Source organism: Idiotropiscis lumnitzeri, chromosome 17 (assembly GCF_059441095.1).
Source record: "Idiotropiscis lumnitzeri isolate Australia: NSW breed Sydney's pygmy pipehorse chromosome 17, RoL_Ilum_1.0, whole genome shotgun sequence".
NCBI lineage: Eukaryota > Metazoa > Chordata > Actinopteri > Syngnathiformes > Syngnathidae > Idiotropiscis > Idiotropiscis lumnitzeri.
The window spans coordinates 8,470,948-8,495,820 of record NC_142407.1 but is presented as its reverse complement, the minus strand read 5'-3'; the positions used below and the strand labels follow the sequence as shown (position 1 = coordinate 8,495,820).

The 24,873-nt window shown below is 38.4% G+C and overlaps 2 protein-coding genes across 4 annotated transcripts in view; one reads left to right on the top strand and one right to left on the bottom strand.

Moving 5' to 3' along the window:
* Nucleotides 1-11,808, top strand: part of dscama (Down syndrome cell adhesion molecule a) — a 74,135-nt gene extending 62,327 nt beyond the window's left edge. The window contains exons 18-33 of one of the 3 annotated variants that reach the window (XM_088279078.1): nucleotides 79-225; nucleotides 1,706-1,861; nucleotides 1,946-2,079; nucleotides 2,206-2,359; nucleotides 3,680-3,797; nucleotides 3,922-4,085; nucleotides 4,695-4,793; nucleotides 4,862-5,050; nucleotides 5,167-5,457; nucleotides 6,353-6,529; nucleotides 6,615-6,645; nucleotides 6,718-6,833; nucleotides 6,929-7,078; nucleotides 8,026-8,223; nucleotides 8,375-8,677; nucleotides 9,834-11,808. In XM_088279078.1, the coding sequence (XP_088135204.1) occupies nucleotides 79-225; nucleotides 1,706-1,861; nucleotides 1,946-2,079; nucleotides 2,206-2,359; nucleotides 3,680-3,797; nucleotides 3,922-4,085; nucleotides 4,695-4,793; nucleotides 4,862-5,050; nucleotides 5,167-5,457; nucleotides 6,353-6,529; nucleotides 6,615-6,645; nucleotides 6,718-6,833; nucleotides 6,929-7,078; nucleotides 8,026-8,223; nucleotides 8,375-8,677; nucleotides 9,834-10,213 (2,807 nt within the window). In that variant the 3' untranslated portion in view covers nucleotides 10,214-11,808. Of the gene's footprint in view, nucleotides 1-78; nucleotides 226-1,705; nucleotides 1,862-1,945; nucleotides 2,080-2,205; nucleotides 2,360-3,679; nucleotides 3,798-3,921; nucleotides 4,086-4,694; nucleotides 4,794-4,861; nucleotides 5,051-5,166; nucleotides 5,458-6,352; nucleotides 6,530-6,614; nucleotides 6,646-6,717; nucleotides 6,834-6,928; nucleotides 7,088-8,025; nucleotides 8,224-8,374; nucleotides 8,678-9,833 lie in introns of all 3 variants that reach the window. The other 2 variants (XM_088279077.1, XM_088279079.1) reach the window with 2 other exon arrangements.
* Nucleotides 11,809-12,369: 561 nt separating this feature from the next.
* On the bottom strand, nucleotides 12,370-24,382 carry pcp4a (Purkinje cell protein 4a). Its single transcript, XM_088279080.1, has 3 exons — nucleotides 24,293-24,382; nucleotides 16,675-16,723; nucleotides 12,370-13,142 (listed from the first exon to the last, which is right to left on the bottom strand). Exons 1-3 carry the CDS (start codon nucleotides 24,299-24,301, stop codon nucleotides 13,012-13,014), a joined length of 189 nt encoding a protein of 62 aa, XP_088135206.1. The 5' UTR covers nucleotides 24,302-24,382; the 3' UTR covers nucleotides 12,370-13,011.
* Between the last annotated feature and the right edge of the window lie 491 nt (nucleotides 24,383-24,873).

The window sequence follows — 24,873 nt, the reverse complement described above, 5'->3', positions numbered from 1 at the left end:
CTGCTGTGTCTCCTCACACTTTTATAGTGGCTGCTGTTTACAAACGACTTCATTTGCTCGGTTCTTCTCCCTCCTCAGTACCAAGTCGTCCTCCAGAGCACGTCCAGGCCACAGCTACGTTTCCAGAGGTTATCTCCCTATCCTGGCTGACCCCTCCTAAAGATGCTTTGAATGGCAACCTGTTGGGCTTCCGGGTTATCTACTGGGCCAACTTGCCTGATGGAGGTATAGTATTTGTGATCAAATGTTTCTGATAAGTTCATGGTCTTTGCATTGGTTTATTTCCCGAGGTATTTTTTTTCTAGACTAGAAGTGGGTCAAATGCTCTGATTCCTGAATCTCCTCTCGCTTGCAGCAATTTGCGTACACCCTTGACTCGGCTTGGTTTCAGTATGACTCAGGTTCTACTTACCGAGAAATTTGCTATGAGCTAAGAAAAAGGGTGTTATGCTGAGTAATAAGGTTTGTTTCTGATGCTGGTGAGTAAGTTGTAGCTTGAAGACACCCAGGTGCATTGTGGGTAGCCCACAAGGAATCATTTTCTCTGGGCTATAATTGTTCATGGCGATGGGATGTCAGATAACATGCTAGAGCTACGCCGTTGTTGCAGGCTGAGTTTGCGTGAGCGGGAGTTGGTTGTAACAGCACAATTACCTTTGACCCTTGCCCTGTCACATCATGTTGGCCTGCACATTAACGCTTCAGGACTTGACAGCCCCGAGGAGTTTGCACAGTAACAGTAGGCAGCCTCATTATGTGTGTGTGTGGGGGGGGGGGGACACAATGTGTTTCATTCAAGCGGACAGTAAATATCCCTCGTCATATTTCGTAAATGTGTTTTCTAATTATCAAGACTATGCTATTTATTTCATATTCTGTAGATACTGTACTGATTTTTTTATTTTTTTTAGAACCAGCAGGGGGCGATATAAAACACTGTCATTACTGCTTTATACAGTTTATAAGTGAAATTAGCGATCTATTGTTAACTTTATTTATTTATTTATTTATTTATTTGGTTTCAAACCATTTATTATCATGTTATAGATATAAGCAAGCACAAGACCAGTATAGAGATAATTAGCATTCTATTTGCTATATGCTTAGCTGAGTGAAAATTGTCGGGATTTAAATAAAGTAAAATAAAATTAAAAATTTCAAATAAAAAATGAAAGTAAAAGTAGTGAATATTTGCATATTATAACGTATTATTAATATCTTTACTTTCCGTGTCTCGCTTTCTGGCAGTCCCAAATAAAAAGCCATTTTAAGAAATGCAAAGGTGTGAATAATTATGACCTCTACTACACTTTTTTTGTATTGTTTTGCCATTTTTGTTTATTTACATTTTACTTATTCCATTTTCATGAATTATAAAGATTGAATCTACTGCTATCGCATATACTTCATAACATAAAACGATAGGTCATGTGATCACATCAGCGTTAGCGTTCTTTTTCTTCTTGTCTTTTGACAGCTCTTGATAAGCGAGACAGACACAGTAAATTATATGATTGTATATATTCTGCTGACACAATATAAAATCAGGATGGAAATGGGGCTCTTGACAGAGAAGCGTATCCGTTGATGATAGGGTTGATAATATACTGTGCATTTTTAGAGCAAAGTCCACAGAAAGTCCAATTTCAGGAAGTTTGTTACAAGAAGTGGACTTTACTGAATTGTATTCATACTTTCTCCTCAGAGCTGGGAGAGATCAGGAATGTAACCACTTCCAAGCCGTCACTGGAGTTGGACGGGCTGGAGAAGTACACTAACTACAGCATCCAGGTGTTAGCCTTCACCCGAGCAGGCGATGGTGCTCGCAGTGAACAGATTTACATCCGCACCAAGGAGGACGGTAAGCAGTCATTTCCGTAATCAAAAAGACGGCAATGTTGTTGTTTGAAAAATCTACCGCAGTATAATTTTCTTTGTATTTCAGTTCCTGGTCCTCCTGGAGGTGTGAAGGCAGCAGCTGCTTCCAACTCTGTAGTGTTTGTGTCATGGCTTCCGCCACTCAAAGTGAACGGCATCATCAGGAAATACACCGTTTTCTGCTCCAATCCTCACCCCACGGTAATACAAAAACAATACTGGATTGTATCGTATATATGATGACATCATGAAATGGAAAATGAATCGGAATATTGGACTGTACATACCCAACAGAAAGATCAGAGTTGAATTTCTTCCCACACACAGGTGAGCAGTGAGTTTGAGGCAGCCCCAGATGTGTTCTTCTACCGTATCCCCAACCTGAGTAGAAATCGGCAATACAGCATCTGGGTGGTGGCTGTCACCGCTGCCGGCCGTGGAAACGGAAGCGAAATCATCACGGTTAAACCCATGGCTGAAGGCAAGTGAAACTATGGAATGTTCAATAAGATTTTTTTAAAAAATGGCGAAATCTTGGTTCTGCAGTTTTGAAAGTATGAGATGCGCCTTTCTTTGTGGGATATCAAGGGAGGTGCATCGGTGTGTGTTTTATTCTTCAAAAATTAAATCAAATCAACAAATATAAAAAAGAATCAATTAAATACAACAACTAAGAAGTGTTATAACAAAATCTACATCATTCCTGTGAGTTGACACTATCACCGCATCGGGAAAATGCTCCTGACCTTTCGCGTGGCCGCGTCTTCACGTCATTTCTTAATGTGAGCGCGGACGATCATATGTGCAGATAAACCGCCAGGTGTCACGACCCATGACTCTTATCAAAGGCTTTCATCACCTCTGAATATATTTTATGGGTTATCTCTGCATTTGAGATATGCAGTCATCTGTGACTTTTAAGATTGTAAGAGTCTCCCAGAAGAAGAATGGAAAGAAAACCCTGATTTTAATGCTCCTGGCTTATCCCAAGTTTTGAAAATGTTTGTCTTTTCCCTTAATTTTTGCATTCCCTGGAAAGTTGAAAGAAAGCCTCAACGGACTCACTAAAAATAAAAAAAAAAATTAAAAAAAGATGGCAATCCATTTTAATGATTCACGAAATTAATCACAGAGGTATAAATTCCATCCAAGCAATCCGTCGCTGGCGTACGCCCGTTTTGCTGACTGTTTACGACTGATGGGAATCTTTTAAAACATGACGGGATAAGCACTGACTGAATTGGATTTTCATCCTTCCGAGTAATTGACACTAACCGGGTGAGGTACTGATGGACCCCTCGATATGCCCATTTTTTTTTTTTGGACCAACTGGCGGACCGACGAACTTCCGATGGACTAACCAACTGATGATTACAATTCAGTTTGGCTTGAAAAGTTAAGCTGATTATTCAGTTTCACTTAAATGCCACCAATTATTTTTTTATACCACAAATAATGTGTATTTGATGAATTTTCAAACAACAAATTATCATACCAAGGAGCAAAAAAAGGCTTTGACAAAAAAAAAATGTCAGAAGGTTAAATATCTGTATTTAACCTGCGTATACACAGTTTGTGACATTTTTGTTTGGTGGCATGCCGTGAATTTTTTTTGGGGGGGGTGAATATGTCCCTTTCCTCAATGAAGATCGCAAACTTGTTTTCTCACAGCATTGCGTGTGAGGTGGAACATAAGGATCATTTTGGAGGATTTGCGCTGAATACACGTTAGTTAGCTCTCATCCATTGCTTTGTAGTTTAAAATATATTTTCTTTGTTTTTTCTTTTTTTTTTTTACTAGCTCCAGCACGCATCTTGACCTTCAACAGGACAGTCACGACTCCATGGATGAAAGATATTGTGTTGCCTTGTAAGGCAGTAGGGGATCCTTCTCCAACGATCAAGTGGTTGAAGGAGATGTGAGTATCCAGAAGACAGCGAGACTGTCATTTTATGCATCGAATGTCAAAACTGATTCTCCCCCCAAAAAAAAAAAAAAAAAAAAAAACGAAACCTTTTTCACCTCACACATTTGTGTTGCAGCAATGGAACCCCTGCTCCTGTTGTGACTGACAGCCGGCGCAGTGTCCATGGCAACGGCAGCCTTGTTATTCGGACAGTGAAAGCAGAGGACTCTGGGAACTATACTTGTGTTGCCAGTAATAGCTTTGGATCCGATAAGATCATCCTCAACCTGCAGGTTCAAGGTAGGAAATGAAGTACAGTGACCCGCCACATACTTGCGACTCGACATTCACTTTTTCACCTTTTATTTCATTCTTCTAACCAAACCTATCCCCCTCCGCCTATTCACTGTTATTGTGCTTTGACCAAAGCAATTAAAATAGTACTTGGGCACCATCTTGTGGCATCATAGTGTCAGAAAATAATTAATTTAGACCAAAGTAGAATTCCTGGATGATTTGGAATCTGGGACTATTTCCTGGAAAAATTGCTGCTGTCGACTAATGTGGAAGTGAGTTCAGGAGTTTAATTTAGACAAAAGTAGTGCTTTGCTGACATGTTGTGGCATGTATAGGCAAATACTAAAATTTGCAGCAGAGCTCCATCCCTTTCCCTGCAAATAGCAGGTGAATACTGTAAAAGAAAAACAAGAGTAAAATGTGAAAGCAATGGTGAGTGGTGGTGTGAAACAATTCAATATAAAGTGCTTGGCGTTTTTTTTGTGGGTCGGAAATGGATTAATTGTTGCATTCATTTCAAAGCGGAAAGAAAGCACAAATTGTTTTTTTTATACAACGGTTTAGTGTCCCTCCCCATTTTGTTTCTAAAAGGATTACATCTGTCTTCTTTAGTTCCACCTGACCAGCCTCGCCTTACAGTGACTAAGACAACCACGACTTCCATCACGCTGTCCTGGATACCTGGAGATAATGGCGGCAGCTCCATAAGAGGTTAGGTTACATCATCATCATCATCATCATCACTGATCTGATATTCAATAAGCACATTTTATCCCTAGGCTACATTTTGCAATATTCAGAGGACAACAGTGAGCAGTGGGGCAACTTCAACATCAGTCCGAGTGAGCGCTCCTATCGGTTGGAGAACCTCAAGTGTGGCACCTGGTACAAGTTCACTCTAACGGCCGAGAATGCAGTTGGGCCGGGGCGCATTAGTGAGATCATTGAAGCAAAGACTCATGGGAAAGGTGAGGAACATTATGATAGTTGGGTATAAGCTCGTAGTCGTTAGAGTTGACGTTATCGGTTCGATCTTTATATAGCTAGACATCATTTTTATCTTATCGTCCTCTCATCATTTTAGAACCTCAGTACTCCAAAGAACAGGAGCTCTTTACCAGCATTAACGCCACTCGAGTGAAGCTCAACCTGAACGGCTGGAACAACGGCGGATGCCCGATCACCTCCTTCACGCTGGAGTATCGGCCCATGGACTCGCCGTCATGGACGACGGCGCAGCGCACCTCCCTCACCAAGAGTTACGTCCTCTACGACCTGCAGGAGGCAACCTGGTACGAGCTGCAGATGAAAATCTACAACAGCGCCGGCTACGCGGAGAAGAGGGTCAAGTTTGCAACGCTCAGCTATGACGGCAGTAAGTTCGACTGGAAAATTACCGCGGGAATTTTCAATGGGTGTGCTGACTCTTGCAAGTCCCAAAGCCGTATTTGCGAAGGCTTTCATGGTGAAAAGACAAAACATGAACAATTAAATTCAAGGTAAATTCACCAAAGTGTGAGCTTTTATTTTGAAATTAGAATTAATTAATTTATTTATTTGAATTATTAAAGTTAGAATTGTTTTTACCGGCCAAGAAATTTTGAAATTAGAACTATATATATATATAAATGTATATATATATATATATATAAATGTATATAAATGTGTATATATATATATATATAAATGTGTATATATATGTATATATAAATGTGTATATATATGTATATATATATATATATGTATATATATGTATATATATATATATATATATGTATATATATATATATATATGTATATATGTATATATATATATATATATATATATATATGTTTATATATATATATATATATATTTATTTGTTTATTAATTTTTGTATTATTATTTTTGTCTGTGTTATGAGCAGTTAAGAAATGGATGGATGGATCATTTTGGGCTTTTATTGTGAAATTTTTGAAGAATAAAAAAAATTAACAATTTAAAGTTATTGATGATTTGAACTGGCCAAAAAATGTTGGAATTAGAACTAAAAATAAATTTAATTCTAGTCTTTTATTTAGCCATTTATAGACTATAAATTTGACAAATTAACAATGTTTGGCTCTCACAAATCCCACACGGTGTGCCTCATGATTCATTTGCTGTTCCACATAAAGTTTTATTGTCTTCTACTGATAGTGTTGAGCCCTCAGAATTTTTTTATTTATTTTTTTCTTTTATTTTATCCATTTGAATTGCGCAATGTCATAACACAACGTCTCCTTCGCAGGCACCATTGCCCCACTGGTGAAGGCGCCCAATGTGAGTGAGGACACCTCTGGAGGAGGCGAAGGTTTGAAAATGATGGTGACCATTTCCTGCGTGCTGGTGGGAATCGTTGTAATCTTCATCGGCCTGCTGGTACTGAGGAGGAGAAGGCGAGAGCAGAGGCTAAAAAGACTGCGAGGTGAGACGGGCACATGCGTCTTGTGTGACCTTTTGCTCATCTTCACACGGCATGTTAAATATCGTTTCCTCATTTGATTTCCTAGATGCCAAAAGTTTGGCTGAGATGCTAATGAGGTAAGCGTCTTGCCTTCGTGTGATTATTCTTATCGAAAGGCTTGTCATAAAGGAGTCCTTTATGTTTCCCAGTAAAAACACACGTCCAGCAGAACCAGTCAACAAACAGCAGCAAACCCTCCGAATGCACATCGACATCCCCAGAGCTCAGCTCCTAATTGAAGAGCGCGATACCATGGAGACTGTTGGTAAGCACATCCTCAATATACCTCGGCCGAAACACATTTCATAATTTATTATACATTATTGCGTTTCTGAACTTCCCCTTGTTACTGCTCTGTAGACGACAGGTCCACTGTGTTACTGACTGATAACGACTTTGGGGAAACACAGAAACAGAAGTCATCCACAGTCACCCACACTGTCCACTACCAGTCTCTCTCCCAGGCCACAGGTCCTCTGGTAGACGTGTCTGATGCCAGACCAGGAACCAGTAAGTCCAGTACGGACCCCCTTTTTTACTTTATAAATTATGTCATTTTCCTAGATTTATATTAGAGGTTATTGTTAATTTTATGGATGAATCCAATATGGACCACGGTTGTGACTCGGTTCTGACTGATTAAACAGTCAGTATTAGCGCTTTTCAAATCAGCAATTTGGCTGGCTGTTTTGCTTTTTTCGGGGGGGGGGGGGTTGTTTGCACATTAACAGCCAATAGGAATCCAGGGTGATAAAATGATCATCCAAGCTTATTTTTCTGTCGCTGCTGTTATTATGTACAAAAACAAAATATTGTGGGGGGTTCTATCTTATAAGCATATTTTTTTTACAATGTTGTGAGTTTTTATACAGTATCATGATCTTTTTTATAACACATACCGCCCCACATTATCATAAATCATAATAATTCTATAATGATAATCCTAATAATTATAATAATTATAATAATTATAATAATTATAATAATTATAATAATTATAATAATTATAATATCATAATAATTATAATAATTATAATAATTATAATAATTATAATAATTATAATAATTATAATAATTATAATATTATAATAATAATTATTATTATTATTATTATTTTTATTATTTTTATTATTATTGTTATTATCATTATTATTATTATTATTATCATTATCATTATTATTATTATTATTTTGAGAGGTTTGTATCATGATTTTTTGGGTTATCGTTAGAACCCTACTTTGTTATTATTAACATTAACATGGACAATATAGTGAAAAAGGTGGCACCGTGTTCATTCTGCAGTGCCTGTATGTTCCATTTCAAAAGCATCAAATCTTCGTCTACTTTCTTCATTCAGCGTTGTAACCCTTTGGGAATGGTGTTGCCATTCTTAAATGGTATGTCATCATCCATGATTTGCATCAACTCTCAACAGCGACTTTTCCTCTTCCTCCCAGACCCGACCGCCCGCCGCACCGCCAAAGCTGGCCCGGCTGCTCGCAACCGGTACGCCAGCCAATGGACCCTGAACCGCCCACATCCACCAGTCTCCTCCCACACACTAAGCACCGACTGGAGGCTGCCCACGCCAAGAGTCGCAGGCTCTGTCGACAAGGAAAGCGACAGCTACAGTGTCAGCCCATCTCAGGATACTGGTCAGCATCGATTTTTATGCATGCAGAGTCATTAACATCAGTAACATCATTGCATTTTCTGCTGTCTTTAATAATCTTACCATACATCACAAACACTCAATCACTGACACCGTACACTAATATCCTCCGCTAACCTCGGGCTCGTATCCAGACCGCGCCCGCAGCAGTATGGTGTCAACGGAGAGCGCTTCCTCCACATACGAGGAGCTCGCCAGAGCCTACGAGCATGCCAAGATGGAGGAACAGCTTCGCCACGCCAAGTTCACCATCACAGAGTGCTTCATCTCCGACACCTCCTCGGAGCAAATGACCGCCGGCACCAACGACTACACTGACAGCCTGACCTCCAGCACGCCGTCCGAATCAGGCATCTGCCGCTTCACCGCTTCCCCACCCAAGCCTCAAGACGTCAGCCGGGTCATGAACATGGCCGTGCCCAAGGCCCACAGACCGGGTGAGGCAATTGTTGCCAAAGCCCACAGAGCACATCCTGACACTTGCTAACATTTTTAACATCCTGACAACACTAAAAGCACAAATCCCTAAATGCTGAACATCTACTAATAATTTGGTAGTCTGGCTGCCAGCAAAAAGTTCTACAGTAATTCTTGAATGATAATGATGAGGTGTTTCATTTTTCATTGGTCAGTTGGATAAACCAGACTGTTCATCATAATGGCCTCTGCAATCTCACACATTCACCTCAACTTTGCGCTTAAAAAAAAGAAATCCTGGCCAAAAATCTTCCATTAATACTTTTATTATGATTATCAATCCACAAGCAATAGTCTTGTTTGCGTTGGGTAAAAATGACAGAATAGCAATAAAAATTAATTAATTCATTAATTAAAAACAACAAAAACAAAGAGGACATAAATTACTACAATAAAGTGTAATTACACATCCACTCCAGTAGTTGGCAGTGGCGCTCTCATTATTAATGCTACGGTGTAGGTTTGTGTTGCAACGAGCTGGCGATGTGAAGTGCAGTAAACAAACCTTAAGACAACTTGAAGACATTTTTAACAGGGATGAAAAGAAAGGCGGAGAGAAACGAAGATAGTGAGTCACCCGAATACATCTTATTAATTATCTTTATTAACAAGGCTACAATGTTATGCAGATGTGCACCTATAACTATTTTATAGACTGATGCTTTTATTTATAGTTGCGGCGGGGAGTGGGTGGTGGGATGCTGGCGCAAATTTTTTTTCTTCTTGCTAGGTGGGGGGCGTAACAGAAAATAATTGGGAAGCGCTGGCGTAATGTGACCGAGACGATTCAAGAGGATGTGATGGTGAGAAGCCGGTAACTTTTCAAAATAAAATGTGTTTTAGCCTCGAATAATTAACATAATAAAATAAAATAAAATAATAATATTTTTAATAAAATAAAAATATTTTTTTGGGGTGTTATTTTTCTTTCATGTGCGCGGTGCGGCCCGCAGACCAGTGATTGGAGACCACTGATTTAGCGAACACTTGTCTTTTCTATTCAATCCCAAATAAAAACAACTTGCTTGCTTTATTGTGCTAACACAGTTTCCATAAATGACCCCAAAAATCCAAAGTTGTGTATTTTACAACATGTCTGTGTGTTTTATCCCACAGGGGGCGAGTTGGTTCACCTCCCTCCTTACCTGCGCATGGACTTCCTGTTAAACCGGGGCATGTCCTGCTCAGGCTCATCCAGAGGGACGGCGAGCGGCGAGAGAGCGGCCATGGGCCAGGCCTGTCTGGAGCCCCAAAAGAGTCGCTCGCTGAAGCGACCCTCTCGCATGGCGCCCCCGACACCCACAGAGGCCCCTCAGGCCAGCAGGGACCCAGCGGCCCAGCGCCAGCCCGGCTCAGCCGCCACACTCCCCCACAGAGAGGGCTCTGAGCTGGCCCAGGCCGCCAAGCTCAGCACCTCCCAAGAGTCCCTGCTGGACTCCCGAGGACATCTCAAACAGAGCAGCAATCCCTACGCAAAGTCCTACACGCTGGTATAACAGCAGGGGCGCTTGGACGGGATGAGAATTCACGCTAACACTGGACTTAACACTCAAGTGCAGTAAACGGACTCACCACGCAGTTCTGTATATATGTCCGGGCCCTCCAAGGGTGCGGTCACTTTTACTAATCTACTTTTATTTATTTTAGAACTTCCTTTCATCTTTCTCTTTGTATTTCTTTTCTTTTTTTTTTTTTTTCCACTTGAAAATGAAAAAAAAAATCACTCATCAGAACCGCAGCCAGAGTGTTGCCAAATTAATCGAGTAACGGGGGGAACGTTATTTACTCTTCATTATTGTTTGTTCTTTAATTGATGAGTGATTATTAATTGTTAGTTGACATCTATTAATAATCATTCAAATGGATTGCCATAGCAACAATGTTTTCATTATAACTTGGACATATTTTTCTTTATTTTCCTGGAGTGGAATATGAGGATGAGAAGTCTTTTTTTTTTTGTTTGTTTGTTTGTTTTCCTCTGGAATATCAGCGAATGAAACTTGGAACGAAAAGAATTTGACACCCGTACACTTTTCAGCTGCTCTAAAATTGTTACTTTTTTTGAAGAAAAAAAAAAATCTATTTCCTATGGATGCATGGGGACTGACCAATTCAAAGACAATGACGATTACCATCATAGCTGGACAGCCCAGCCAAGCAATTTGTCACACTTATGAAATGATCCAATGTGAAGATTTATTATTCTTATTACTATAAATATATATATGAAAAGAGAAATCACTTTTATTTGTGGATATTACAGGGAAGAATTGATTTGGTTAATAAAGTCTTTAGTCATGTTTTTACATATCTTGTTTTAATTAGGAAATGGCGTCTCTGTCGATCTTTCTGTGTCCCATTCTCCAATGGTGCAATATGAAAAAAAAAAAAGAAGTCTATGAAAATTATTGCTCTATACTGTACTGTAATGATGAAAAATAACTATGTTGTGAGTGTACTGGACACATTCCAGCTATGTCTTCAGGTAGTTTGCCACTGCTTGTGTGCCAGGGTGGTGAGTGGTGTTAGGCTAGAACATGGAGGGTTTCCACGACTTAACGGTTCGCACTTCACAGCGCCCCAACTTGAGTGTGTCCAAATAGATTCCCCTTCTCTCAGTGCACTAAGAAGAGTCCTCGGGGCTCTCAGTCTCCTCAGTAGATCTACTGTTGCTGCATTGCAGTGATGCTCTTCTACAGGGAAAAAAAAAATGTGAGACAATCCAGCGGATCCCCCTTACAAAACCAAAATATATATCCAGAATTTGGAAAATACCTGAAAAATAATAAGATGAGAAATTGTATTTTGTTTATTTTCTTTTGTGGGCTACCCTGGCGCGTTTTGACCTGTTTTTTGTTTTACATTTATTGCAGAAAGAAGAAGAATATTAGCCATTCTTCTGTGAGGTAATTCTGAGGGTTTCTATGATTCGCTTCATTCCTTACTGTCTTCGTTCTGATGTTTAGTTTTTAACAGCAAACAATGTCACATTTTATTTTATAACATCGGTGTTCACCGTGGTGGCACTGGAATAAAGATAAACTAACACAAAATTCCAATTTGCTTAATAAAATGGCTGTTCCCCAATGTGTCCCTTCACGAGTTTGACATGAATGACCCTGATGGTAATCTTGTTGTTGATGATGACGCTTTGTTGGAGGTGAGTGGAGAGAAAAGTAGACTAGACATCTTTCAGTACTGATCATTGTGAGTCTTGGGCTCTCGACAGCTGTGAATCACTTATGCGCCCGCAGGGGGCGCTGCTGTAATCTCATTTTACCGCTATACTGAATCGACTTTACGTTTATTTGCGAACTTTCACTTCTGAGACGCGCTGACTCGAACAAAACTGTTATAGGCCACTCATTTTACTAAATAGAGAGAGAGAGAGAGAGAGAGAGAGAGAGCACGTACAGTTGTTTTTAAAGATTATTTCTTTTTCTGGAAATGTCGATTCTGTCTTTTCTGTTTTTGAATACTCCCATTAGTTTTATTTTTACGTTTTATCTCATTTGTGTGGGCTCAACTTTCAAAATCTTGAAAGCATTTAATTTCAAAGCAAGCACAATCGCTAGTATTACAAACAATTAACAATGTTTGGGTGCCATAAATTAACATAAAATGTCATAAGCCCAATACAAAAATCAACTCGCAGGTTTTAGACATTTATTTCTCCGTTTTAGGGTATATGTTAACCTTCTTACGTGCATTTTTGATTGACAATTTGACATATGAGTCAACTTTTAACTCATATTGGAAAAACATTAAATACACATTGCGGGAAACAAATCACACAGAACATCAAATCACACATATTGAGAAGAGACACATGTCAACATTTACAAATGAGGAACACCAATTAAAATGAACAACATTGCGTTAAATCACACAGCCAGAGATATATTGCACTAAAAATAAAAAATAAATAAAAAACTTTTGCTTGTGGTGTGGTATTATTGCTGATGAAACTCTGAGCTCACTAAAAGTCCCAAAAATATTTGCGGATCAATGCTCCTCAATTCCAAACAATCCACAATTTGCCAATTTAAAACAAAATCGAATAATAATATATAATGATCCACAAGCACAATATATCATAAAAGGAAAAATAATCCCACAATTATAGGAATGTTCAAAATGCAACATCTTGAATATGATCATAATCAATTGAATAACGATGCACTGACTAGAAAAAGACATTGATTAGCCCCGATACAACCTTTACACTTTAGAGTTCAGGATGGTGCAGTTTAACAAACATGCAGCTGTGAGCAACCAGCACGCCGCGCCACCTCTACGACTTCACGTCCTGCTTCTTCTTCTGGAATTTCCTGAACTGTGACTGGATCGCCACGGCGGCCTTCTCTGTCTGCGGGTTGTCCATATCGATATCGAAATCCTCAGGGAGGTCATTCTTCTTTTCATCTGAAGAGAGACACGTGATGATCACCAGCCTACGGAATTTTAATACTACACAAATTAATTAGACAATTTATATTACATTTCAGGATGATGCAAATGATTAATACTTCATCCTTTAAATAATATATGTAATAGTATGGGTGATTTAAATATTAATAGCGATAACTAATAACACTAAGAGTGGTTTGAAGTTTTAAAAAAAGTGATTGGAGGAAAGTAGTGATGGGTAAACGAAGCTTCAAATCTGCTTCATGAGGCACTTGTAGTACTTCTGGACTCCAGTAGATGGCGCTCACTGTTCAACATTGGGCTGAAAGCTCACTGACTTGCCATTTTTAAACCCTTTCTTTAAACCAACAGTGCCATCTACAGGACTCAAAAATACAACAACTGGTTCATGAAGCAATTTTGAAGCTTCTTTTTCCCCATCACTAGAGCAAAGTATTGGTTTCGTTTCTCCATGCAGCATACAGGTGGACCATGCAGTCACTTGAGATAGTGCTGCCCTCCCTTGTGAGTTCTGACATGGACAGGCCCTACTTACATTTAGTCTGAACTTTTTGTTGGCCTTGGCACCCTTTGGATCGGACGTGACAGTGGAATCAATTCAAATGTCATGAGCTCTAAAGACACACACACACACACGCACAACCGCGCGCGCACACACGCACGCATGTCTACTTCACAGGATCCATACCCTTCACCCCACAAACTCTCTTCGATTTCATGAGCACATCACTCACTCTTTCGCAAGTGTGTTGTGCTGCTGCATGAATGAATCAAATTGCCAAAGTGCATGATGGAAATGAAGTATTCCCATAAGAGGATTGTGAAAGGTCAAATTCAAATTGGCTCCCAGGAGAACTTGAGTAAGAAGGTACATCCAGTGACTGATACAGGCCTCATGTTGAGAATACTGAGTAAATAAATCTGATCATAAGTAATTATTTTGGAGGAAAGAAAATGCTTTTTGTAGCATCCTCGTAGTTGTCTATATTGAGAATCGATAGAATTGCAATGTCCTGACTGAACATGTGATATTTGTATACAAAACGATTAGATGAAGAAAAGAAAAGAAAAAGATGCTGAAGCACAAAAAAATGACTCATTCAAATGAATTGAATATGATGTCTTGAAGTAAACACAATTATTATTTTATTATTATTATTATTTTACAAGTCTGGTTCAATTGGTTATAAAAATACAATATAAAAATTTTAAATAAGAGGAAATTTGCTGAGAAATAATTTAAGACAGGTCATGTTTTCAAGACTTTATGTCTGCCCTTTTGTATGTTATATTGCTTTGTTTTTTTCTATTCCTTTTTTTTTCCACAAATGAATAGAATTTTAATTATTACTCAAAATTGCCTTACTTTCACTTTTCAACCTTTGAGGTCCTCAAAGGGCTTTAGGACTTTCTTCTCATTCGCCTGCGACACAAGGTCAGCAGCACCTCGGTGGGGTCAGAATCTTCCTTCAGGACATTTTGACATGATTATGACTCATCATGACGCAACGAGAGGAGAACATGTCACAATGTTCTGAAGCAAGACACAAACGGAACACTTGATCCTGGTTGATTATATTATCAATGTGCCTACTTAAAAACGTTATTCCATTTCAAAAAGCTACAGCAAAAACTCATGTATTGAGTCAAGAGAATTTTTCGGAATGTGTGGTTCTAGCTGTTGTAACGGTTTAAACTTATTTTAACGTCTTTCTTAAAATTGAGGTATACTGTTAGATTTCACAGCGTGTAGGTGCAAAGGAGAAATTATTAATGGCAACTATTACTTCCTATTTTACTGGCTCAACTCAAAGTAACTGTGAACTTTTCCCGCAATTTGTAACCCCATGTCATCATTTGAAACAATTTCCAAAGAAATTAAAAGTGGTCAAGAAAAGTTTTATTCCCAAATGTTGTGTTTGTTTTTGTTGTCAGTTCCATCTGGAGCGGAGGGCGTTCCCTCCAGCAGCACACCTGTTCCTCATTCAATCTGCAGAGTATTTAAGGACAGCCGAGCCCGCAACTCCCTGTCGGATTATTCCCCCCCCTTTCCTCATGGCGTCGTCTCCAAAGTGTTCGAATCTTCAAGAGGCTCGTGTTGTGCCTGTTTTCTCATGTCGTGGTTGGTCATGTCGATGTTGGTTATTGTTTCGGGTTGTGTCATACGCGTTTAGGGTTTGCTTGTATTTTAATGACAAGTGAGTTTTGCTCATTTTTGGTCCTTGCCTTTTGCGAGATTTTTTTGTTTGACTCGTTCATCCTGTTTTGTCTTTGACACTAAGACAATAGTTGGTCGGACTTGTAGCTAGTGATGGGGAAAAAGAAGCTTCGAATTTGCTTCATGAACCAGTTGTTGTATTTTGCAGTCCTGTAGATGGCACTGTTGGTTTAAATAAAGCGTTTAAAAAAAATGGCAAGTCAGTGTGCTTTCAGCCCAATGTTGAACCGAGAGTGCCATCTACTGGAGTCCAAAAATACTACAACTGGTTCATGAAGTAGATTTGAAGCTTCATTTACCCATCACTAATTGTAGCTTATGTAGTATGCACCATCCAAACTATGAAACGTTTATCCAAAATGTTTCTACATTGTTACATTGGGTCAGAAAGCGAAAGACATCATCTCAAACGTTTGCAAATTAATCTACTCGAACATGGAGTCTGAAATGTGTTATCAGCAAGCCCAGGAGAAGAAAGATGGCGACACATGTTCTCTACATTTACTTTTGACTCCACTGTGCGCCAAGGAGGCTGTGTAGCCATTTAGCTGTCAATAAATTGCTATTAAGCTTCTGCAGCCTTTGTGGGATGAGAAGAGGGGTTGAAGATTATTGCATTTTAACGTCTAATGAGTATCAGTTCTGTACACTTTGATTATTCACTACTTTCTTCTTTCTTCATGCATATTCTTATTTAGCAGGATATCCATTTTATACTTTGTGCCATTTATGAATTTCAAAGGATCCCGCCACACAGCGGAAGCCAAATTGTTCTGTTTATGCACTCAAGGGATTTGAATTATATTAAAGCAACAACAATACTCCATGGCCCAGTTTGGAAAGTAGGTCTTCCAGTGGATTACAACCATATCCACTCCAGTTTGTTGTTTTTCATGGGATAGTCAGACACTTATCCATAATTATCCCTCGGCGACACTATAAAGTTTACGTGCTAGTGAGTGAATATTTTCATAGCAATGAATAACATGCATTTTACATTTAATACAGAGCATTGAATTATTGACCCTGCGTGAAATTAATATGGACAGCGGCATTGGAGCACCACAGCACCATCTCCATTTATGTTCATCCTGCACACTTTAGTCAAATTTATATTGTCAGTGCAGGGAATGTGTAAGTAAATTAGAGGAACTCAATGCTGTACCAGCACCAATACATTACAATACATTCAAATATAATTTTGAATAAGTAATCTTGGCCGTATTTATGGTCTGTCAGCTATGTAAAACTGCACACGTCATTTACATTATTTTTTTTTTTTCCTTTTTCAAATTTTTCCTTACTTACCTTGGCCCGCAGACGTTTTATTTCCAGTTATGGTTGTCGATACTTGTTTCTGTACAGACAAAAATCACAAAATGTAATTAAAATAAACATCATGCTAATGATAAAATAGAATGAGAATGTTGCCACAAAACAATCTTCATAAAAAGGTATTTGTTTATATAATACAGCCAGTATAGCATATTTTATTGAATTACATCTTTGGCTAAAGTGCCTGTATAATAATAATAATTAAAATAATAATAATAATAATAACAAACATTCACGTTTACACTTTTGGACAATCTAGCCTCTTCAATGAATCAAAAATGCATGTATTTGGAATGTGGAATTCCGATCCAATTTGTTCACTCTCAAAGCACATCCGCAACTATTCCCCGAGCCCTGACTTTACCTCGTGTCTCTCTTCCACAAGATGAATGTGTTATCAATGCACGAGTGGGGGGGGGGGTGATTTGATTTTGCTCGTGCTCTATTTGATTTGTTTCCCAGCAGAAACCATCACTCTCTCACCCAGCTCGACCTGAATTATTTATCCGGTGGCTCCACCGCAGAATTTGAAACAGCAGAGCAGATTTGATGAATGAGGGTAAATAAGCGACAATTAGATTTCCACAGCCACTAAAAGGGAAACAGCTTGACAGTGCCACCATCTGTTTTAATACCTACACATATTGTACTGTGTCTGTCCTTCAACGATTCAAGGCATGCTGATGGATGTTATCTGTTTGAGGTTGTGATGTTCTTATCGTTATCCACCCAAACAGAAGCATTTTCCATTCAACAATTTATTGGTACTTCAATTTAGGGACTCAAAAGTACTTGGAAAAGTGATATCATTGGAACGACATCGTCATCATCATAATTTTAAAAAAAAATCTGTCTGGAGGCCATGAATCATTCAGGACTTGAGCTTTGAGATGGTCGATGGGTTATAATGTGATGTTTTGCAGACAAAAAAGAAATTCCAACTCTTTGTGGAGAGCTACTTGTGTTCATCATGATTACTTGACAACTTTGGTAACTCGCCTCACAAGAATTTGAAATAGCCATCTTCAATGGCGTTAGAGATCGACTTTGAGTTCAAATATCATGAAGCTTATATTTCTAAACTTAAATTCTTGGCTCACCAAGAATGACGTCCAATTCCGATAAAAATGCTGCTATTTCACCATACATTCAAATCTGATTGAGGATCACCAATGTTGTTTTCAGAGCTGGGCAGTCCTTCTCCAGCCCGGCCGGATGCCCATTTTCTTTAAAAAAGAAATTAAAAAAAATACCACAATATCTATTACACCAATTGCTCGTGCTTACTTGCATTGGGCACGTTTGTGGTATATTAAGAATCAGAATGCCCTTTATTGTACTCGGTGTGCAACGAGATTAGAGAGCTCCCCCGCTCCAGTTTAATACAACAATAATTTAATTAGATATAAATAAAATAGATTAAATAATTAAATAGAAAATAAATACAAAATTGGAAAAATATAAACACATTCGGAATGATTACAATTTGAATGACAAAAAAGTCTCCAAGTAAACCCGGCTATTCATCGTCTACACTTGTTCACAGGAATAAAAAGACTAGAGTATCGTGATTATGCCCTCCTTTTTTTTTTTTAAAGTGCATAAAACCTCAGCATTACTTCACTGGCCCCTATTTCTCATATTTAATGACCTGTGGACCACTGAATGCATTGATATACAACACCGTAGATCATATCTAACGATACTTGTAGTTGGCAACGTGCACGTCGACACTCAGTGCCTTTGAGGTAAAGACATTTCCATAAAAATCACATCTCACTTCACTTCAAGGGTCAAACTTTTCAAGTTTTAATTAAAGTCATCCTTCACTGTCGTATTTAGAAGGATCCAGAGCAAATATGATGGAGGGCTCAGTTCAATAAATCAATTCAAGAAGAGTGACGCAGGTAAGTATTAGCATGCAGTGTAGTACTTTTGGAACGCTTCTCATTGTAGCGTTCACATTTTTGTTGCATGTACTTGAAAAGTTCGGAGTAAACCTCTGCAGGCCCATTTATTCCTTGTGCTCGCTTTACTCACATTAACTATTAGAAGATTCTATGTTCCCAGTTGAATATCGAGTACACGGCCGTGGGGCCTTTTCTGCCAGATGCAGAAGGTCAACTGCTTTCACAATTGTTGCTTGTTCTGATGCTATTTTCGTCGCGCCCACGTAGGTGGCTCAACTTTGCCGAGCCGTTGTACTAATGTGTGACTCCACGGTCTTAACTGAATTCAACTAGTAAGTGTGCCATGAGTGCCATAGACAAGAAAGGTCAAGTTTAAAGGTCACAGCGGAATAGTGGATTAGCTCAAGTCACCTGTACACTGCAATTGTGTGTTCCAAAGAAGTCAAATGTATCATAAGGAACTCCATTTCATGTAAACATGAAACTGGTAAAAAAAAAAGGCAAATTTAGATGCCTGGGATTGCAATCATTAACACAAATCAGTAAGTGTGACATAAACATCCGAGGTACACAATTACAAAGGTTAAAGGAATAACAGTTAATAAAAAAATGACTGTGCCTTATAAATATTGTTACTGTAATATGACAATGTTTAGAAATAGATATGGGGAATAATTGTTTTAAAATAAATCAAAAGCAGATTATTGAATAACTGGCTCGGGTCTGAAAGAGAGTGATTTGAAAGAGGAGATTTGGTCAGGCTAAGCCTCTCAGGCAGGTCGCACTCAACTCTTTCCTTTTTTTTTTTTTTAAATCTTCATTTTGGAGCAGCCAATTGGGACTCAAAGTTTTTTTTTTAATCTAGGTTCTAGAACAGGACACATTTTGATTAGGTTAAAAGATGTGTGATGTAATCGGAAAATACTCAGGTGCACTACATGTGACACAATTTCCATATTGTCCTGTTCATTGGGCCATGAGTGGTCACTGTTCCTTTGCTTGGTGGAATAGTGGTGTGGAGCATTTGCATGTGCTCTGCATGCATGTGTGGGGATGTCCTTCCGTCCACATTCCAAAAACATGCCAGCTAATAATTTAAATCGAATACGGCTCAAAATTGCTCAGAGGTCTGACTGTGAGAGTCAATTCAGTCCATGACTTATTCTGACATCACGTAACCCACGCCTCCCACCTGCTACTGGGGCATACCTTTACAAAAAAAAAAGGGGGGGGGGCAATACCACAATATCTATAACGCCAACTGCGCATACTTACTCTTGCATTTCAGCTAAATTTACTCACAAAGTCATAAAAGGTTTATGGCATATGTGACAAAAATTTGCATGTCCTCGAGGCAGAGGGCCTGACAAATGGATGGCATTGCTTTCATGAATGATTGTCTTACTGTTCATTTTCAAGAATTTTTTCTCACTGCCGCAAGTGACGAACAATGTGAGAATTCAAACAGTATTAATTCATAATTATTTCTTATCACTCAGGCCTACAATTATTCATTTGTCGCCATATGTGACATGGTGAGGGATTCCACTGAAGTTCGGAGGGTCTAGGACATGGCGACATGATGCATGTTCCTACCTTCCTTGAACCGGCTTTTAAATCTTTCAGTTCAATGCAACCTTTTTAATATTTTAAATGACATAAAATGTTCTCACACGCTTTTGCTGCCCCAGAACTCCAAGAGGTTGGAGTGAGTGAGTGAGTGAGTGAGTGAGTGAGTGAGTGAGTGAGTGAGTGAGTGAGTGAGTGAGTGAGTGAGTGAGTGAGTGAGTTTGTGTAGTTGGTGGGTAGGCGGGACTATTTTTGGTCCTCCTGGTAGTTCATTCTCCCCAGAGAGACGCCATGCTGCACTCAGGATCTATTAACATTTAACTAGGAGACAACAAAAGTGGGTCACAGACAGCTCATCCGAGCACCATTACAACCCTTCAGCAGCCTCTCCACCACCAGACTGGAAACAAGGATGACAGCGTGAGTGTCAGTCTCAGACTGACTGAACAAACAGTGTGTAGAAAGTACAAGAAACACTGCATGGTGGTTTTGTTTACAGTACAGAGTTTTGATCTTCTAAATATAGTCCCAGAATAGCTTTTGAAAATGAGAAGAAAAGAGCATCTCTGATGATGTAACAAATGGTGGAACATGATACTTAAATCGTGCCTATTCTTGGGTTTTAAAAGAATTGCTTAAAATAACAATTTTCATACCGCATTTCATTTTCTCTGCTAAACTGTCTGATGTATTATGGGCGCATTTACAGCTGCTGGCACCGCTTGCGCATGAAGTGAAAGTGGCTTAAAAAGATGCAAGCTACAAAGGCGTTTTTAAAGATTTAGAAGAAACTTTCAGCATCAAGGCCAGCGCAAGAAAATTATAGAAGATAATCATAGAATTTGACTGGAATTTTTCCAAATAGATAACAATCATAATCTTCCATAACTTTTTATACTGCTTATCCTGTTTAGGGTCACGGCAGGAGCTTCGGCTATTACCAACTGACTTTGGTAGTGTAGCTCCACTCTGGTAGATGAGACACTTTTGGAGAAAACTGAGCATTGAGTGGCAATCTAGTACAACCAGCTGTGCAAAAAAAACTACCGTAGCTGCTGTCACAGCCACCCCACCAAGACCCCTGAAATAAATATTCTGCCAAAACAAATCTTAAAGGGGAAGTCAACCCCCCAAAATATTATCAATAAAAGGTCATATGTGCCTTCATTAGTCTAAACATGAAATTCTGACTAATCTTGTGTTTGTGGAATATGAGTTAAGCAGCTAAATCCATCCGTTCTTAAGGAGCAGCCATTTTGTCACTTCTATCAACTGAAAATGACATCAAAGTTAGACCAATCATGGTTCACTTGTTTTCTGAAGCTGAGCTATTATTGGTCGTTATCTGAGCCCTGAGCGACAGTGATGTCGTTTTCTGTCGAAAAAAGTGACAAAATGGCCGCCCACTGCGATGTGCAAAAACGGGTGGAGTTTGCTGCTAAACTCATATTCCGGAAACGTAATATTAATCAGAGTGTCAAGTTCCGACTTGTGGGCCTGCATAGTACTACTTTCTATCGTAAAGAAAATTATGGGGTTCACTTCCCCTTTAAGGGAGTTTCGATACGATAAAACCACCGCATTCCTGCTGACACTGTTCCAATCCGTCTGATGATCGCATACTCCTTCCATCCATCACTCATCACCCCGAGAAACTCCTTCACTCCCAGTCCAGAAGGCACAATTCACACTATTCAACTAAGAACCTAAAGAACTAAGAATTAGCTTTTTCTATGGCCCATTTGTTCATGTTTATCTGTCCTTTGTTTCATATTAAGAAGTTGAATGACAGCGCCAGGGTGGATTACAGATTATTTCTTTGTTGTCCCTCCTCATTGTTTGAAGAAGGATTAAGGTCGGTCTAGAGAACAAATCACAGAGAATCACAGATTAAAATGTTTTCTTTTATCAAAGGCAAATAAAAACAATATTCAATCCGTACTTGTCAAAAATCTGAATCTATTCTGATCATCATGCGCCGCGCTGAATTTTTTTAAATGATCCTTTTGCTTACGGGCCACTATGATTTTATCAATGTTAAATCAGCAAAATGGAGTGTGAATGAAAATCCACCCACTGACACTTTTCCCAATCTCATTTTATTGTCCTTTTTACACTGATCAGCAACTTCAAACACTCGTATCTGGTTAATTCAATATAGGGCTCAAGTCTACTTTGGATGATGAAACAAACTGCAGGCAACACTCTCAGCATAATTAAACTATGTGGCAGATGAACATAGCAGAGGCCACTCAAATGTTGATGCGATGATTGAAGGGTATCGGTAAAACAGGGTTTAAAATAATTGGATTTTTAAAATGATTTTATTAAGGTGGGAAATGTTTCATGTGACAAGGTATCTTCGTACAAACATTAATTTAATTAATTCAATTAATGAACTAATAAAATGTCCATGAAAAATATTTATGTATTTATTCATTCATCTTTTTTCAAAAAAGGTGGAAAATGTACAGACAAAGGCAAAATCTGAGATTTTATATATATATATATATATATATATATATATATATATATTTTTTATTTTTTTTTATTTTTTTTTTTTTCACACTTAATATGTAAGCAAATGGGATATTAGTGGGCACCTATGATTTTTTTCTCACCCAAGGCTAAGGGGAGGCTTGGCCAATATGTGTGGCCAATATTATAATTTGATTTTACTTAGATGTTGCTATGTCATATTCGCTCATAAATTCCTTTTGCATTCCGATTTTCACATTGACATCCATTATCTTTATTTATTTATTTATTTATTTATTTATATTTTTTTTATGAACTACCGGGTATGTATCAAACTCCACCATTTAGGTGTGATTTTGTTGTTGTACCAAACTAAATCTTTCTCATTTTGTACATCTTCTTTACAAGGTGCTACAATGCGCCCCACAAACAATGAGCATTTCAATTTTGAGAACAAACAATTGCAGGCACCATTAAAATAATTGTAGTGTAGTTTAGTCCGATGGAGTCTGTATTTGATTTGAATTGATCATTTATTTAGTCCATTTATGTGTGCCTTGGTTGTTTCTAGGTCATTACATGTTATTTAAATTCAAAATGAAAACAACACTTTTTCATGCAAGAGAATTATTTATAAGACTGACACACTAGAAAAAAAAGACACCATTGACCCTACAGTGTTTGTGATAGATGATGCATGCGACACGTCATGTGACGTTCTCAGGCTCATTAAAAATGACGCATCATTGGGACAGGATGCTGAGATGAACCAAGTGAGGCAGTGCTACCTATACACCATCCAGCATGTTTTTAACGCTGCATTTATCTCCAGCGCAGAATGTCAAAGTGGAGCCACGTTGAGCCATCCTGTGCCTTCGAGGATTTCTCATACGCTTGCGCTGACATTTACATTTGTCACACATTTCTGCTGGTCATTCCCTCAAAAGTTTGTATTAATGCCACGATTGGCTGGTCACGACTGTTAACTTGACAGTGAAATTCCCTAAAGGAAAATTGTCATAAAAGTTGAAGTGAAATTAGATTTAAGAGTGGAAACACCTGCACAATTTTATCATCGAAATAGAAAAACTACATTGAATATTTTTGCTGTAATGGATGATAAAGTACAGTTTTGGTTGCAGCTTACAGTGGTGTTTGAGTGTACAGGATTAAAGAAAGAGGTGTTTGAAAAATTTTGGTTACCGTATTTACTTTGTACACGATAGAGCATAAAATAGAAAAAAAAGTAAATAAAAAAAATAAATAAAAAAAATAAACATCTCAGAGTGCATAGCAAGTTATACCCACAATAATAAACAATAACATCTCTTTGATAGTATCAGTCAGAATTATGGATGTAAATGCAGAAATTACATCCGGCTACCGTCATTTATTTCATCAAGTCAATGTTTTAGGGGATATTTCGGGTTTAAAAGTCAGAACAGAACAGAACCATTCACCCCATCCATTTCTATTAGAACAAGTAGCACTTGACCAAAAGTATCATTAAAACAAACCGGACTCCTAAATGTGTCTTTCTGTAAATTGTGAAATTAATAGAAGCTTCTGAAATGAATATAATTCAGTATTTCCGTGGAAAGTGTTTTTTTTTTTAGAACAGATTTAGAACCTACCTCACTCATGGCTGCACAGTGTGCTTGGGTCAAGTTAATAACGTCCCCCGATGCCTCCTATGAAGAATCCTCTGTAAGGGCTCCTCTCACAGTGATGTTGGCTTTTATAGAGGATGTGTAGCTTTTTTTTTTCTCTCTCTCTCCTCCCCACGTGAATTCACCGGGCCAATAAGTGACTCTCCAGCTCCACACTGTGGATCAACCGTCTATGACGTGCCACGTGGCGTAGGAAGGCGTTTAGTAAGTATATTTGTTAATTACCCCAAATAAATAAATACAAGATTGATTCGCCAGTAGTTGCTTGGTTTTGCGGAATGGCTCAAAAACCTTTGATAGGTTTATTAGAAACGTTGCTTTATTAATGCCAGTCATGTCTTCTTCATTTTTATCTAACATGGATTTAGATTTAGATTTAGATTTTAGTTACGGGTAGTTTGGAAAAAATAGCAGCATCGACTCTAGAACACAAATTAGGTGTGAGGGAATATGTGTCTAAGGTGAAGAAGAAGTAGAGCAACGATTAAAACAATTTTAATAATGTACGCATTTAAATGAAGGGACGGGAGGGGTTGGTTTTCCGT

Excerpts from the sequence above, each read along its gene's own strand:
- pcp4a (XM_088279080.1), bottom strand. Across the intron at positions 13,143-16,674 it reads TAAAACGTCTGCGGGCCAAG|ATGAAAAGAAGAATGACCTC; the intron begins GTAAGTAAGGAA and ends GTCTCTCTTCAG.